The 16,178-nt window shown below is 50.1% G+C and overlaps 2 protein-coding genes across 7 annotated transcripts in view; one reads left to right on the top strand and one right to left on the bottom strand.

Annotated features, from left to right (window-relative positions):
* The window catches only part of DTNBP1 (dystrobrevin binding protein 1), a 146,421-nt gene extending 141,390 nt beyond the window's left edge, over positions 1 to 5,031 (top strand). For all 3 annotated transcript variants that reach the window (XM_003823168.6, XM_008976769.5, XM_057302445.2), the window contains 2 exons: positions 3,166 to 3,309; positions 4,619 to 5,031. In XM_003823168.6, coding sequence (XP_003823216.3) covers positions 3,166 to 3,309; positions 4,619 to 4,863 — 389 coding nt within the window. In that variant the 3' untranslated portion in view covers positions 4,864 to 5,031. The remainder of the gene's footprint in view (positions 1 to 3,165; positions 3,310 to 4,618) is intronic.
* A 773-nt stretch (positions 5,032 to 5,804) lies between these two features.
* The window catches only part of JARID2 (jumonji and AT-rich interaction domain containing 2), a 277,296-nt gene continuing 266,922 nt past the window's right edge, over positions 5,805 to 16,178 (bottom strand). For all 4 annotated transcript variants that reach the window (XM_014345230.5, XM_055113199.2, XM_034961485.3 and 1 more), the window contains 5 exons: positions 15,434 to 15,616; positions 14,779 to 14,909; positions 14,400 to 14,583; positions 10,553 to 10,660; positions 5,805 to 7,757 (listed from right to left, as the gene is read on the bottom strand). In XM_014345230.5, coding sequence (XP_014200716.2) covers positions 7,575 to 7,757; positions 10,553 to 10,660; positions 14,400 to 14,583; positions 14,779 to 14,909; positions 15,434 to 15,616 — 789 coding nt within the window. In that variant the 3' untranslated portion in view covers positions 5,805 to 7,574. The remainder of the gene's footprint in view (positions 7,758 to 10,552; positions 10,661 to 14,399; positions 14,584 to 14,778; positions 14,910 to 15,433; positions 15,617 to 16,178) is intronic.

Genomic DNA, 16,178 nt, shown 5'->3' with positions numbered 1-16,178 from the left:
GTCTCCCCCTTAGCTGTGTTCCTGGTTAGGCTTGCTTTTGCATGTTTAAAATTGTTCATGTGCCTTTTATTCCTTTCATCTCTATTTACGATGAGTCTTACCCAGAACATAACCATTTTTAAGCTTTTTTTCCCCTAAAGAACCAGCTTCTTTGTTCTTTCTACTGTTTCATTAACTTCTCTTCAGTTTCGCTTTCTTTGGGCGATTGTTTTTTTCTAACCCAAGTTGAATATTCAGGCTTGATTTTCAGCGTTCCTCTCTAGTAAGGCATTCAAAGCTATGGATTTCTTGCAGGGGTACCATTTTAGCTGAATCCTACAAATTTTGACATTCATAATTTCTGGGTAAATTTTATCATTAGCATTTCATATTTGATTTGTGAACTGTTTATAAATGTTTTTTAAAAATAATTAGATGTGTGAAAGTTTTCCTAGCGATTACCAATTTCTAACTAAATTTCATTGTGATTGGAGAATGGGATTTCGATTTCTCTTACTAACTTTGGGACTGCTGATGTCAGTCATCAAATAGGTATAGTGACATGCCCCCAAGATTATGGATATTATGTTTTCATTGTCATTCTGCCATATTTTTACTTTAAAAACGTAACCAAAAATAGAAGTTTTAGATTATCTTCCTGGTGAATTGAACCATTTAAAAGTCATTAAGTACTACTCTTTATCCCAATATTACTTTTGTTTCCCATTAAAATCTATTTTGATATTAATATAGCTGTATCAGCTTTCTTCTTATTTGTTTCCTCATTATATCTTTTCATTTTTTAAGAAACATTTGCATGTTTCTGTGTCTCCATATTTGTCTCCTGTAAACAGAAGGTAGCTAGATTTTATTTTAGTTCAGTTGTATAATCTCTTAACTGACAAGTTTGGCTCATTGACGTTTCCTGTGATCACTGACACACCCATTACCATCTTATTTGTTGCTACAGAATTTTCCTGAAAGCTTTTCCTATGCTTCTTAGTCCAGTTTTTTCTCTCCTTTTTTAAGTTATACTCCTGCCCTTTTCAAGAAGATGGCACAGACAAACTTTCAAAACTGAAGTCAGAAGCCACGATCTAAAAGACAGGACTTGGCGAAAGGCTTCCGTGGGTCAGAAGGGAAACCCTCAGAAGCGTGCCCCAAAAAAGAACAAGCCTGACCAGCATGCCTTCAAATTCCCCTGACCACTCAGCCTTGAAGATCCAGCCCAGCGAACTGCTGTCCCTGTGCGGCTGGGCTCAACCCCTGGCCAAGTCCGAGGCAGAGCAGGCTGGCTCAGTTGGCGAGGATGATGCTGCCAAGCATGGGACCATCTAAACCATAACACTTTTCCCCAACTAAAAATAGGAATTACTCTTACCTCTCATTCAAGTGCTGAACTTTAGTGATTTTCTGAGCCTGAAGATAATGAGACTCACTTTCCTCCCAGATGAAGCCGCAATCTCATGTCGCTGTGGCTCTAAGCACCCTCCTCTCCACCCCCGTGTCTTTGTTCAGGAGGGTAATTTGGCCTTGGTGACTCCTCGTTATGACTGTTCCATTCCAGGTTTTACATTAACTCACACACTCACACGTCTCTTTGCTTAACATGCTTTCTTGCACTCAGCCCTTCCTTCACTATGCCTCTAGCGAGAGCAGGCTCATAATGACGTGTTTCTTCTTGGTCTCTGCTTTTCTCCTGGATCTTAAACGATACCTAATGTTACACCATTTTAGAGATGACATTTCTCTCTCCTCTTTGAACTTACTCCACAGTCTTCTGGCTTTTATTATTGTTGTTCATAAGTTGCCTGTCATCCTAATTATTTCCTTCTCTTTCTTAGCCTGCCCTCTCTCTCTGGCTGCCTTTTAGAGAGCCTTTGTCTTTTGATGTTCTTCAACTTCAAAGCAATTGGTGTAGGTAAGGATTGCTTTGATCTCGCTTGGAATGTTTTGTTTTTTAAATCTGGGTCCTGAGGTCTTTCATCGATTCAGGAAAATCATCAGCTTCTTTGAATAGAGTTATCTCCCCTTCTTGGCTTTGGGGAAATGTGACCAGATGCTACGCTTCTGCATCTTTCGTACCTTTTACGCTCTCTTGTATTTCCTTTCTTTGTTCTTCTATGCTGCATTATGGCAGATTTACTCATCCTGCCTTCTAGTTTATTAATTTTCTATTGGGCTGTGACTGTGCCCCGAGTTTGAGATTTCAGTCTCTTCTACCTAGTCATTATTTGGCTTTCAAATGTCTGTCCTTATTTTTGACACCTTGTTTTTGACTTCACCTTTCCTGTGACCGTGGTGTATGAACAGCCATCTCGTATTCTTCAGCGAGGATGATGTTTGTTTCTGCTGCCCTTCACTCGGAGTGGCTCATTTCATGTGTGTTACAAATGCCAGATTGGGTTGGGATTGACTTTGTATAAACCAAGGTTAAGGGAGAGTCCTTCCAGAAATAATTTGCATTTGCTTCTGCCAGGCATTCCCCATGGCTAGGATAACTTATGTGGCTTGTGGTTTTCTGGACCATAGAGGTCGTTTGCCTATGAGTAAAGACCTGTGGGGCATCCCGTGCTCAGTGCCCGGGCAGAGGCCAACTAGGCATGTGCTGTTTCATGGGGTCGCCGTCTGCTGGCGGGCTGGGTTTTGTTTTCTTCTAGTCTGTGCTTCCACTGCAGGGAGCTCTTACAGCTTACAGATGGTCAAACCCCTTCTGCCGTTAGGCCCGAGAAATGTTCCAAGGCCAGTGGAAACTCCACTTGCAATTAGAGGAGTGTGCCTGCCGGGAAGGTTCAGGGCAACTGTAGGCAGGAAGCAGAGCTGTGGCTGGCAGGGAGGAAGGTCGCTAACTGTTGCTGCAGGAATGTTGGCCTCTTTGAGACAGGCTGAGCGTCCTACTCCAAACAGCCGGGACTCACTTAATGCAGAGATTAGTCTTCAGCGTCCCAAAGGGCTGGGGATGAACAGATTAAGGAAAGTGTAAAAGGTAATAATAGTTGCCAAGGGTGATTTAGGATGCATTTAAAGTGCCAGACTGGCATATGTCATCTACTAATACGTTGCTTCAAATTCCATTTTGAAGGAAGCTTAGGAAATGCAATGTAGTTAGCCTAATGCCAATGGAAGTTCACCTTTTAAAGTAATATTAAAGACAGCGTGTCCTTTCTCGTGTTGATCTATCCACAGAGCCCATAGGCAGCATGTCATCCATGGAAGTGAACGTGGACATGCTGGAGCAGATGGACCTGATGGACATATCTGACCAGGAGGCCCTGGACGTCTTCCTGAACTCTGGAGGAGAAGAGAACACTGTGCTGTCCCCCGCCTTAGGTAGGGTTGACAAACTTGCATTAGCTGAATCGGGGCAGTATCGATGCCACTCCCCTCCAAAGGGGAGACGTGAGAACCATCTGCCAGTCACTTACGCATAAACCCCCAAGCTCACAGCCAGCTCCTGGCTCCCTAACCCCACGGTTCCACACGGCTGTGTGGCAGCTACAACAGTGGTGTGGTTCCGTCATGAATTCTTCTCAAAGATTTGACATGCTCCACTCCGGTAACTTTGGTGAGTTGAGAGCTTTCTTGTTTGTTTTCCCTCCTTTACCACCCAGAAGTCCATTTGAGTCTGCTCCTTGTGGTTAAGGACTGGCGGCGTTTGCAGGGAGGTGCGGACTCTCCTGCGGGGCTCACGGGAAACTCTTCCCTCTTCGTGCGACAGGCATTTAGGGGCGTGCCTGCCATGGGCAAAGCCATGGTGTGTGTTCAGCTCTTGGCCTGTGTTGTAAACTTAGTTGCACTTCAGTTCCTTTCATCCCTTCACAAAATTTTGTTTCACATTCATGCAGCAAATATGGACTGAGGTGCCAGACCTGTACCTGGGCTTGGAGCGTTTCAAATTTCAGACCAGTTCTTCTGGCTGGGTCAAGGCAAAGCTCAGTCATCCCAGCAGCACCTCAGCCATCTCTAGAAGGTTCTACCATTACCACGGTTTCAGCTTCCTCTAAACTTCTCACCCACTTCTCCTGGCAATCTGTCAGAATGGTGTCATCCTGGAGAAGAGAAGGGGCTTGGGTGCATTTGCCCTCATCCTGAGAAGGCCAGAATACTGGAGACCAGAGTGAACCCTCACCCAGAGTCAAGGAAAGATTTAGAAACAGTGACACCTGCATATAGAATTTTGATTCCTTGAAGAGCCTATTTAGTTCCATAAACTTGGAGAACTGCTGAAAGGCCAGTAATTCCGACTTTCTCAGCAGTGGTGTCTCTGAATTACTGCAAAGGGTAAAAAAAAAAAAAGAAATCTAGATTATCAAGGTTACAAGGACTGCTCCTCAAAGATATGCAGCACTTGCCTTTGGGCCTCTATTACACGCATATTACAGCCTTAGGAGCGCTTGATCTGTGTCACAGGTGGCTGACTCCTTAGGGGACAGAAGGGTCACCGCAGGGCCTGAGGCTGCCTCTGGCATCACTCAGCTCAGTGTCTTCCAGGGCAGTTCCCAAGTTCTGCAGGCCCCAGGTGCCTGGAACAAAAACCACACACCCCTTTCGTGACGGGCACATTCCACAGCTGTTGGCGGCAATTCTGATTCACAGTATTTTTATGACAGGGCTTTTTCTTCCCTACGTTATTTTGCAGGGCCTGAATCCAGTACCTGTCAGAATGAGATTACCCTCCAGGTTCCAAATCCCTCAGAATTAAGAGCCAAGCCACCTTCTTCTTCCTCCACCTGCACCGACTCGGCCACCCAGGACATCAGTGAGGGTGGGGAGTCCCCCGTTGTTCAGTCTGATGAGGAGGAAGTTCAGGTGGACACTGCCCTGGCCACATCACACACTGACAGAGAGGCCACTCCGGATGGTGGTGAGGACAGCGACTCTTAAATTGGGACATAGGTGTTGTCTGGCCACACTGGAATCCAGTTTTGGCTGTATGCGGAATTCCACCTGGAAAGCCAGGTTGTTTTATAGAGGTTCTTGATTTTTACATAATTGCCAATAATGTGTGAGAAACTTAAAGAACAGCTAACAATAAAGTGTGAGGACGGTAAACTGAGAGCGCACAGAGCTAGTTTGTACACAAAGGCTTCTAAATACACGTCCTTAAGGCCACTGTAACTCAGGGTTCCTTAGAGTGAAGGGACGTGCAGGTCATTGAGGGCCACCCCGGGAGGCTGCATGTGGGCAGGGCCTGGGCCAGGTGGTGGAGGCTCCACAGGGCTGAGTTCTGCATGAGGCAGGGAATGACCTACCGTTTCACAGGTGGAAAATGCCACTTCCTGTAGAAGAGTTGACTGTAGCCAAACCACTCTGGCAAAGCTTGGGGTTTTCCTTTGATCATTACAGAAGTAAGTATCATTAGTCCAGTAGCCAGCCAGTCCAACCCCTACTTTTTCACACCCCTGGGCCCAAAAGAACAGAAACAAGCCCAAAGCAATCCTCCATTCTTTATGAAAAGAAACTGGTCCCCTGGAGATGTGTTCCTGCCATCACTCCTCCAGCCCAATGAGAGGGGACAGACTCCCTGCCGGGATGAGGGGTCTGTCTGTCTGCAGCCATAACACCCTGAATGCACCCAGTGTCGTCTCATCATGAAAGCAAGCTCAGCATGGGGGCGCAGCTCAATGGGAAATGAGGGGGACGGCCGCAGGCCACATGGAAACCATTAGGTTAGGCTGAAGGGGACCCAGTGGCAGGTGGGAGCAGGACTGTGGTGTGGGGGGTGGCTCTGCTCCCTGGCTGGGGTGAATCCTCTGCCCCCTGCCCGTGGATGAGAAAAGAAAGAGCTCATTCCGTTCAGTCATCTTCCACAAGACAGACAAATGTCCAAAAAACTTTGTTTTTATTATTAAACCTTGTAGTACAAACCTGAAAAGTAAACAAAAAACTCGCAATAAACCACATGAAGTCTCCCTCCCAAGGGAGGGGTGCAGAGCAGCGCTAATAAATTAAATGTCAAACTGTAAGCCATAGGCAGAAGTTTACTGTCAAAAAGAGGGAAAGTACACAGCAAGGCCATAGAAACCGGACAACCACATTGGAAAACACTTGACTGTTTCTGTAATTGTTAAATATTCCAAAACAGTTCAGTCTTCTGCAACAACAACCAACAAAGTGGATCATAGGACGTTCCTGGCAGTCACCACTGGCAAGCTCAGTGCAATATGGGTAGCTACGGGATTGATGAATCCAATTATGAAACAAAGAACAGCTTGTGAAAACAGTTTCCCTTTTTTATTCCACACATACTGTACACACAACCGGAGAAGGGCAACAGCTACTCCATTATTATTTTTTTGTTGTTGTTCAGTGATGTAAGCAGCACTTATAAATGTTACAAGAAAAACCCTGTAAGCATCCAATCCAACCGATGAAGAAACTGAAATGTAAGGCTTTTCTTCATCTTGTCTTCTCACCCCCCTCCCCACCCCCCACCGAGAAAAAGGCTCAAGTATTTAAAACAATTTACAGGCATATGTACAAAAGGGATGGGATTTTTTTTTCTTTTTTCCTTTTTGTTACAACATGAAGAGAAAAAATAGACAAGATGAACGCAAATGCATTTTCACATTCAAAAATAACTGCAGGCCTCCTAGTGGCTCTCTACATGATCATAAATGAAACAAATTTTAAAAGAAAGATTAATGCTGACTTGTGAAGGTGTCAAACAAGAAGCGGTGAGATGGAGATGGAATGTTAGAAAGATTGCACGTCGATGACAAAGAAGCACTTACGGCTTCCATCACTTTTTTTCCTTTTTTTTTTTTTTTTTAATCTTAAGGATGCTATTGAAGGGTTTTTTGATAAAGTAGCCAACAGCACCAAAAAATAACAGAATGGATTTCCTAATGAAATCAGGCACAGGTCTCCCTCATGTGACCCCTCCAAGGCAGGCAGTCTTTTCCGTCTTCCTCGCTCGCTTTTCTTCTTTCCTGGAACAGATGCATAGTGATGTGCTGGTGGAGAGCCCACTCGCTCCCGTCTCCTCGTTCCACCTATGGTTAGGAAACAACGTCGGCCTTCAGCTGCCACAACCGCCCAGAGAAACAAAACGGGGGTGCCCCGGCTTCCCAGATCACAAGCTCATCTGGCACACGGCAGAAGACGACAGCCAAAGCAAAGCCATTTCAAGTTTCGTGTGTGTGTGTGTGTGCGCGTGTGTGTCTCCTATCCCTTCTAAAAAATCTGCTCACATGACTGATGGTTTTTAAATTTGTTCTCCAAACTTCACCCTCTTCAAAAATGGGTTAAAAAGCCTTTTTCCCCCCAACAGTTACAAAAAAAAAAAAAAATCAAAACAAAAAAAAAAGGCTTTTGTCAGCCATGGGGCAATACAAATTAATACAGCCCCTCCGGGGTTTTTAAAACAGTGACTATACGGCAGTTTCCAAAATCTGACTGCAGTATCTAGGTTTTCTAAGTACAAAAAAAAGTTCAACAGTTTAATGCTAAAACAAAATTAGTTCTCTAAAACCAGAAGAAAATCTTCTTTAGAGCTAGTGCAAAGACAGCTTGAATCCTACAGCAAGTACTCCAAACTAGAATATAATAATTACAAAAAAATATATATAAATCGACCACGGGCGTTGGCATCTTCATGATGAGCTCGAAGCACTTTTGGATGAACTGGAGGCTGACAGACGGGAGGGGGGCACGTCCACTGTCGCTCTCTTGCGGGGACCTCTTTTTGGTGTGGGTTTACTGAGACAGTTCTCAATGCTGCCATTTTTACCAGACACTTTGCCGCAGATCTGATTGACCAGACTGATAATCTGTTCCTGTTTGGGGGTGAAAGGAAGACACAGTTAACATACCGTATTAACAAGAGCTCTGTCCCTGAGAGCCATGCAGAGGCAAGTTTAGGGCAGAGAGCAGTGGTCCCCTTCACCACACCAACCAACAGCTTTTAAAATAACCCCCGAGAGGCTCAGATGCAGTGAGTCTCCCTTTCCCAGCTCCTCCTGATGCCACATAGCAGGCATGGCCGTTTCATCCTCATCAACACCCTGGTCCACCATGCTTTGCCTGCTCATAAGGGCAGGGCTGGCAGGGGAGCCCAGAGCACTGCCTCCACCACTGAGCACTCAGCAAAGAGACCCAGGGGCTTTGTTACATCCTGGTTGGTGACACAAATACCCAAGCTACTTGACTCACTTTAGCTACCAGCCACTGAACCTGGCCATGCAAGTAAATGCAAACACTTCTCAACCTATACATATCCTTGTAATTCACTCAAGAGAATCATTTATCTGTCGGCACCAAAAACTGTGTTTGTAACTTTCACACAGTACATCCTATAATCATCTCATTTTTAAAAACAACATGGGGAGGAGTAGCAAACGTGCATCTTATGAGCATCTCTCTGGGCCACGGGTGGCTGGGAACCATGCTGAGCCTGGCAGGAGAGGAAGCCAGCCATGGAATGGAACATCTGAGGGCCTGATCTCTAGTCCTCTGAAAAGCCCTCAAGATGAGGGTGAGAAAGTGACAACTGGCTCCCATCACAAGTTAAAGGTGCCTTCGGAAGGCAGGGCAGTCCGCACGTATCTGTAATAACACCATAGTCAACGGCTGCTTGAGGTACTGATGATAAACACTGATAAAGGATAAGTGGATGAGCTGCCATAAAACCCATTTAGGCGGCTACTGCTACCTTACCATAAGGACAAGTGAGGAGGAGTGGCAGTGTGCGGTTACAGGAGGGCACCGTTCCCTCCCCTGCGTGCAGCTCGACAGGTGGGCAGCACCTGCCCCAGACCAGTGCTCTCACATTAGGCTCGGCGGCAGGCGGCCCAACACCCTGCTCAGCCAGCCTGCAAGGGCCAGAGACACAAATGGCTCCAAACTCCCCAGAGAGCTTCACCATCCATGAGAACCCAAGCCATGAATTCAGGGATTTGCAATCTAGGTGCACCCCCCACCCCAGCAAGGGTGGGTGTTTAAAGCAGACTGTCCCGGGTCAGCAGGCCCAGACATGGGTGATTTGTGTACTGGGCACACTGGGAGGTTGAGAAGATTTTGCAGTGGTCTCTGTTTACAAGGTAGAAATTTCCTATTTAAAAGAATGGGCCAGGTGTGGTGGCTCACGCCTGTAATCCCAGCACTTTGGGAGGCTGAAGCAAGCTGATCACCTGAGGTCAGGAGTTTGAGACCAGCCTGACCAACATGGTAAAACCCTGTCTCTACTAAAAAGAAAAATTAGCCAGGTGCGTAGTGGCGGGCACCTGTAATCCCAGCTACTCCAGAAGCTGAAGCAGGAGAATCGCTGGAACCCAGGAGGCGCAGGTTGCAGTGGGCCGAGATCATGCCACTGCACTCCAGCCTAGCGACAGAGCGAGACTCCGTCTTAAAAACAAAAAAATGCACAGCTCAACAGGGGACAGAGGCACAGACATGCTTACTGAACTACTCAGCCGCTACAGAGTATGCAGTTTCCAAATACCTTTGCTCCTAATTCATCAAAACCAACCATTAGGTCTCAGACAGCCCCTGAATGCCATTCTTTTCCCAGGATCTGGTCACGTCACACATCCGACTACAGAAACAGGCTGCTGGTGAGAGGCACAAGCCACGATTCACAGAGCGCTTTCCAGGCAGCCAGAGGAAGCCTCCCCGTGCCGCCGCCTGCACCCCCACAAGGTGCCAGAGCCATGCTCGTGCTCAGCCGCAAAGGCTTTGTTATTTGCAACTGTGCCTGGACATTTGCTGCTAAGGTGAAGGAGGGACAGCAGGTGCTTACTGCCTCCACCCAGCATGCTCTTTGAAACAAAACAGATGCAAAGAGTTCTTCTTCCAGCTCTCCGATCGTTTAGCTCAAGGCTTATCCAGTGAGACCCACCACTTGGCCCCACTGCCTGGGCCCCCAGACACACCAGGCCCCTCACAGTCATACCCGCAGCACCCACCCCACTCAGTGGCCTCAAATGTGCAATGACCACAATGTGGCGACCTTCCTCGTAACCAGCCTCATCAGAGTCTGTGGGAAGCACACGTGGGGAAGGCGGGCAGAGCAGGGGAGAGGCACTGCTGCCAGGAGTTCCGCCACTCAGAGCGGCCCCCAGCTGCACAGGCTGTGTGTTGTTATGACCCCCCTCTCCAGAAGAGCGTGGCACCTGCAGGAAGGCACCGGGATTTCACATCATGGGGCCCGTCCTGCCCCAGTGTCCGCAGACACTTCCAGCTCTCTCAGCCTGAAGGGGCTGGCATCAAGTTAGTGCAGATTGGAGAGGCCACTGCCAACCATCCCACTGTGCCTGGGACAGGTCACAAAAAAGGGTCTGGGTCTAAACCACAGTGGTGCAGCCCTTGGGAAAGCCGGGGGGGCTGCAGGAAGAGCCTCAGCCCTGTTAAGAGCCCATTGCTCAAATCCAAATGCACGTGCAGGAACCCCGCTTCCCCTGGGATCCTAACATGGGGCCTGAATGGGTTTAGGGCCTAAGAACAGGGCACCTCAGGCCTGCAGAGCCCTGACTACCCGCCAGGAACAGAACTGCCAGGCCGGAGTGCCTACATCCAGCCGGGAGCACGGAAGGCGCCACGGCCGCCCTGCCCTACCCCGCGGACAGGGACTGACCTCATCGTAGCGGTACATCAACTTCAGCCCTCGGCAGGACTTCTGTTTCTCCACGTGGCGCAGAGCACACTCCAGACAGAACACGACGTTTTCGTTCTCTTGTACCACCTGCAAGCAAGAGCAGGACACCCGAAGGTCAGGAGGCAGCTCCACAGCGCCCTGGGAGGGTAAGGTAGGAGCACGCCCGGCCGGGCAGCCACCACACCCACTGCCCGCGCCAGAGCAGCCCCAGCACCCACCACCCGGGCCAAGGGCTTTGAGGACTGGAAATGCTGGAAATGGACTAAAACGAAAACTGACCAAACACCTGGAACATGGTCTTCAACTAGGAAGGTGAGTAACTGACCACCTCTGAGTTAGACCTGGGGGTGGCCCTCAAGTCCCCTCCAGATTTCTGCTGGAGTTTCCTGGGAGAGATTCAGTCACCACCAGGCTGGTAAAGACAGTGAGGGGTGCGTATTTCTCATCTCTTGAGTTCTGAGGGCTCCTGAGATCCTGTGTTTGAAACCACCCTAGTGCTGGAATAGACGTGGAACATGGAGGACTCCAACTTAGGCGGCCACCCGGGGAATGCACCCTTGACTTTCCAGCAGCAAAACAGGTTCTCATGGTGGTCCATGAGTGGCTCACAGTCAACAGAGCAAGCGGCGTCCAACGACCCCATGCAAACTCCCCCAAAACCCTCAACATCACAGATTCCTGACTGCTGTGACGCCGATGAGCTCACCCACCAGCCCCGGCCCCCTTGGGCGGGCTGTCCACAAAGCCCACAGCTGTCCCGCCAGTGGACGCCCTGCTGCCTGAGGCCACAGGAGAGTGCTGGGACAGAGACCCTCACTGGGGGCCTGTCTAGGGTTGAGAGGGGCCGGATGAAAGGAAACAGCCACCTGGCTTCTGCCGGAGGGCTCCCATACTTCACGCTGACTCCAAGTCCTATTCTAATTCTGAGTTTGAAAATAAGGAAAAATTCAGTCTTAACACTCAAGAGGAGAAGAGTCATCATAGGCCTTTCTCAGAAAGCTTGAGGGGAAGGACTTGTTTTCGTCTGCGGTGTTTCTAAGCAAGGAACAGAGAACACGTAGGAGTGTGGGAATGCGACCTACTGACAGAAACAAAACCTTGGAGAGACACGGGGCCAAGGACAGGAAGAACAGGAAACACATCAAATTTAAATTCACAAATGTATTAGTAATCCAAGCAATGCAAACTGTCAACGTATAAGTCAAACCCCAATTTTTGCCTATGGATTTATAACGGGTTTTTTTTTTTTTTGAGATGGAGTCTCGCACTGTCACCTGGGCTGGAGTGCGATGGCGCGATCTCGGCTCACTGCAACCTCCACCTCCCGAGTAGCTGGGACTACAGGCGCTCAGCATCATGCACGGCTAATTTTTTCTATTTTTAGTAGAGATGGTGTTTCACCATGTTGGCCAGGCTGTGATTGGCCCGCCTCAGCCTCCCAAAGTACTGGGATTACAAGCATAAGCCACCGTGCCTGGTTTTTTTTTTTTTTTTTTTTTTTTAAAGAGACAGGTTGTCACTCTGTCACCCAGGCTGGAGTACAGTGGTGCGATCATGGCTCACTGTAGCCTTGAACTTCTGGGCTCAAGTGACACCCCCGCCACCACACCCAGTTAATTTTTTGTATTTTTTGTAGAGATTAGTCTCCCTCTGTCACCCAGGCTGGTCTCGCACTCCTGGCCTCGAGTGATCTGCCCACCGTTGCCTCCCGAAGCACTGGGATTGGCCTACCATGCCCGGCCTCACAATACATTCTTCTTAAAATAACTTTCAGGCTGACAGGAACTGCCAGGTGACAACTCTGAAGTTTCTGAAGGATGGCTTGAAAATGAGGTCACCTGGTGCCACCTCACAGGGACAGACCAGCTTCACCCCCAGGTGTAACTACCATACAGCCCTCAGTGCGTGGAAATGAATAGCGTGTTCCAGCAAGAGGATGGATAGCTGGGCGCAGTGGCCCATGCCTATAATCTTGGGGCTCTGGGAGGCTGAAGTAGGCAGCCTATGGGTAACAGCAAAACCCCATCTCTACCACACACACACAAAAAAAGTTAACCAGGCGTGGTGGTACATCTGCTGTCCCAGCTACTCAGGAGGCTGAGGTGGGAGGATGACCAGGAGGTTGAGGCTACAGTGAGACAGGATCACAGCACGCATTCCATCCTAGGCAACAGAGCAAGACTGTCTCAAACAAACAAACAAAAAAAAGAACAGAGAGAGAGCACACCAAGCTATGCAGCTTTTATCAGTGATGTTTATAAGATACTTTGAAGATCTGGGAAAATGCTTATCATCATTTTCTTTTAAGAACCAAATGGCTCTAGGTAATACATTTTGAGAAGTCTGGGGGAAAAAACCAGACAGAAGGAAATCTACAGGACAGGAGGCAGGGCAGTCACGGACTGCATTTGTCCCCCATCAAATGCAAACGTTGAACCTCCAGGATCTCAGCTGTGACTGCAGTTGGGGGTAGGGCCTCTAAAGAGGTAAATCAGCCCAAATGAGGCCATGAGGGTGGGCCTATCTGATACAATGTGATTTGCGTCCTTAGGTAAGGAGGAGATGAGGACACACCGAGTTTTTAGCTCTTTCAAATGTTACAAAGCCCTGATCTGACGATCTGACTCATCCGGGAGAGGCTGTGTCCTCCCTCTTCTACAGGGCACGCCAGGACTCGGGGTGAGACGGCATGACACAGTCACACTGGGAGGCCAAGGAGAGTCAACTCGGGTCTCAGTCCTGGCCCACCATGGACAAGCAGAGGGACGCAGAGGCACTGGCCTCTCAGCGAGTGTGCAGCCGAAGGGGGCACCTGTGGGACACAGGCACCACACAGCATATGGGGTGGGCACCTCCTAAGCTAGGCTTCTGTACTGGAGATGTGAGGCACTGTGGAAAGGGACGAGGCCCGGGGAGGCAGGTCAGGCCCTTCGGGCGTGCTCTCTGTTCCAGGCTAAGGTGTGTAGTGCTGTGGAGCCATGTGCAGTGCCAGCTGGGCGTCCCTACCCAGAGTGTGTCAGGGCAGCTGCCTGGTGAGAGGTCAAGGGGAGACTGGAAGAAGCATGGCGAGGGCCACAGCCATCCAGTCGCCATGGAAGGGCTTTTCTGAGCCCACCTCTGGCCTGGAACAGGGGTGAGCAGGGGGAGGAGGTGTTTGGTATTAACCCCAAAGCTGAGGCAGGCAGGTGGGCACGAGGAAGCCAGCAGGGCACAGTCGAGAAGGCAAGAGGAATGCAGCCTGCTGTGGCCTGGAGTGGCTGTGCCAGAAAAGCATCTCTGATCCCAGATGGGACAGGGGGAACATCAGCTTTCACCAAGGATAGATTCTGAAGTCCTCAGGGGCTGAGGCAGATCATGTAGCTGAGCAGAACCAGGAAGCCAAGAACAGAGCCAAAGGGCAGAGGCCATGGGCCCAGGTGCACCAGGCACAGGCCACAGGGAATGGCAGACGCTGCCCAGTACTGGAAACCCGCCCCTCACCGCCTCAAAAAGAATGGGTAAGAGCAGAGTGCGTGGGGGCTGGAGTGACAAAGTAGGGCGGAGAGGGAGGCCACCTGCTCCCCAGGGAGGAAGGAGGCACTGCAGGACCGAGGGAGGGCCACGCGTGGGCAGAACAGAGGGACAGCCTCTGTGTGGCCTGGTCACTGTGGGTGAGGCAGCCACCTCCGGCGGCCAGAAGCTCTGCCGAGGTCCCACAGCCGGCTCCAGAGATGGGAGCACAGCAGGTCTCCCGGGCAGAGAGCGCCCTCCCTCTTCTGGGGGCAACCCCGGAGCTCTCAGGCCAAGCACTACATGTGAGGGCGCCGGCAGGGCCAGGTGGGCTCACCATGGACAGGTAGCACAGGTGCTGGCAGATCTGACACCTCCTCTCTGACGTCTCCAACTGCAGCCACTTTCGAGGCTTTTTCTTCCCGTCCGCCACCGTGCTGCTGCCGTCGTGGCTGCCATAGCGTGCGGAGGAGTGGAGGCCAGCCTCGAACAGCTGCCTGCGCTGCCGCAGCTCTGTATCCCTGCCAGACATGGGAGATGGCCCGCACCTTTAGTGACGGCCTGCCGTGCTCACCAGCAGAGGGGACACACGCACCCCACACCGGCCTCCCTCCAGACACACCCTCCTGTCAGGAAGTGAGGCCTGCTCGGGGGGTGAGCCCCCGAAGGGCAGCCGGGTCCAGCTCTCTGGCGTGGGCTCTCTGGGGGTCTGTTACCTGAGCTCATCCAGGAGGGCTGAGATGGTACTGAGAGTGGGGCCGTTTTCTTTTTTTGCTTCTGCTTGTGCAATCTGGTAGAGTAACTTCTCCATGGAGAATGGCTTAGCTATATGGCGACGCTTCATTTCCTGAAAGAGGAGTCACATCCCTTTAGGGTGGATTTTCATTACTAGGCAGCTGTCAAGGTTCTTCTTGGTGGAGGGGGCAGGCAGGCTGCCTGAATTTCTAAATCTTGAATTGCATTTAGATTAAAAACTCTTCAAAACTTTGCCTCCCTATGAGAAAGGCACCACATACCAGGAAAAGTCATAGCACTTCGCCGCTACCCAGAGGCAGCTGCCACTCCCTCACGACGGGTGGAGCTTCTCTGTCCATTCTAAGCAATTACCTTGAGCATCTTCAGCAGTTTTCCAATACTGGAGGGGTCTGTCAGTAACGGTCTGATCAAAACTCTTTGTGATACAAACAAATCCCTAACAACTTTTCATTCCTAGAAGACCTTTCAACCACCTCTTAAGAATTTCAAAGACATATTCCAAAAGGAACTACTGACAAATAGACACGCACACGCAGGGATGCTTCTGTGTGCGCTCACGCACGGCACTCACAGGGATGCGGGGGCAGCAAGCGGGAGGAGGCCGGCTCTGCTCACCTTGGCGGTCTCAAAGCCCATACTTGTCCACTGGGTGGTAGCAAAGTGCACGGTTTCAGACACGCTGTACCCACAGCACACTTTGGACACAAAGGATCCCGGGAAGCAGACGACAAACTGGCCACTCTGCTGCACGGTCCTGTGCACCTTGATCCCCTCTTTGCACAGCACCTCCGGGGAGATCTGGGGAGACAGGGCCAGGCTGAGGCACCCCTCCCTGTGCGCAGGGACACCTGCAGTCTTCAGGTGACGTATGCGCACCCTAAGAGGCCTGCTCTCAAGGAGATAAGATTGTTTTATGTGGAAAATAAAAAGACGTCATTCATAACACAAGAAGGAGCTTCTAAACTGCACTGGTCCAAGAGTGATGACAGGTTCATGCACAGCTGAGGACATGATGACCACACAGGCCCCTCTGTCCCCACCAGGCAATGCCAGGGCTGGAAACGGGACAAGGTTACACAACCAGGAGGCTGCCGGGCTCATCTCCAGAGCCAAGTAGGCCACAGGCCCACAGGCTGGGCTTACAATGGAGTCCCCCGTCCATCTCTTCTCTAAGATGGACAGGCGGGACCGGCAGGGTCAGCAGAGGCCAGAGAAGCTGGTCAGAACTCAGCTCAAAGCAGCACTTCCCAAGAACTCACCAGCCCCATGACTTCCTGAAAACAGGTGAAGAAGCCTTTGTGCTCATTCCTCTCACACGCCCAGAAGGTAGGAGCGGCGGGCACAAGAAATCCCAGGGCCC

Source organism: Pan paniscus, chromosome 5, assembly GCF_029289425.2.
Source record: "Pan paniscus chromosome 5, NHGRI_mPanPan1-v2.0_pri, whole genome shotgun sequence".
NCBI classification, from domain to species: Eukaryota; Metazoa; Chordata; class Mammalia; order Primates; family Hominidae; genus Pan; species Pan paniscus.
This window is presented reverse-complemented; position numbering and strand designations above follow the sequence as displayed.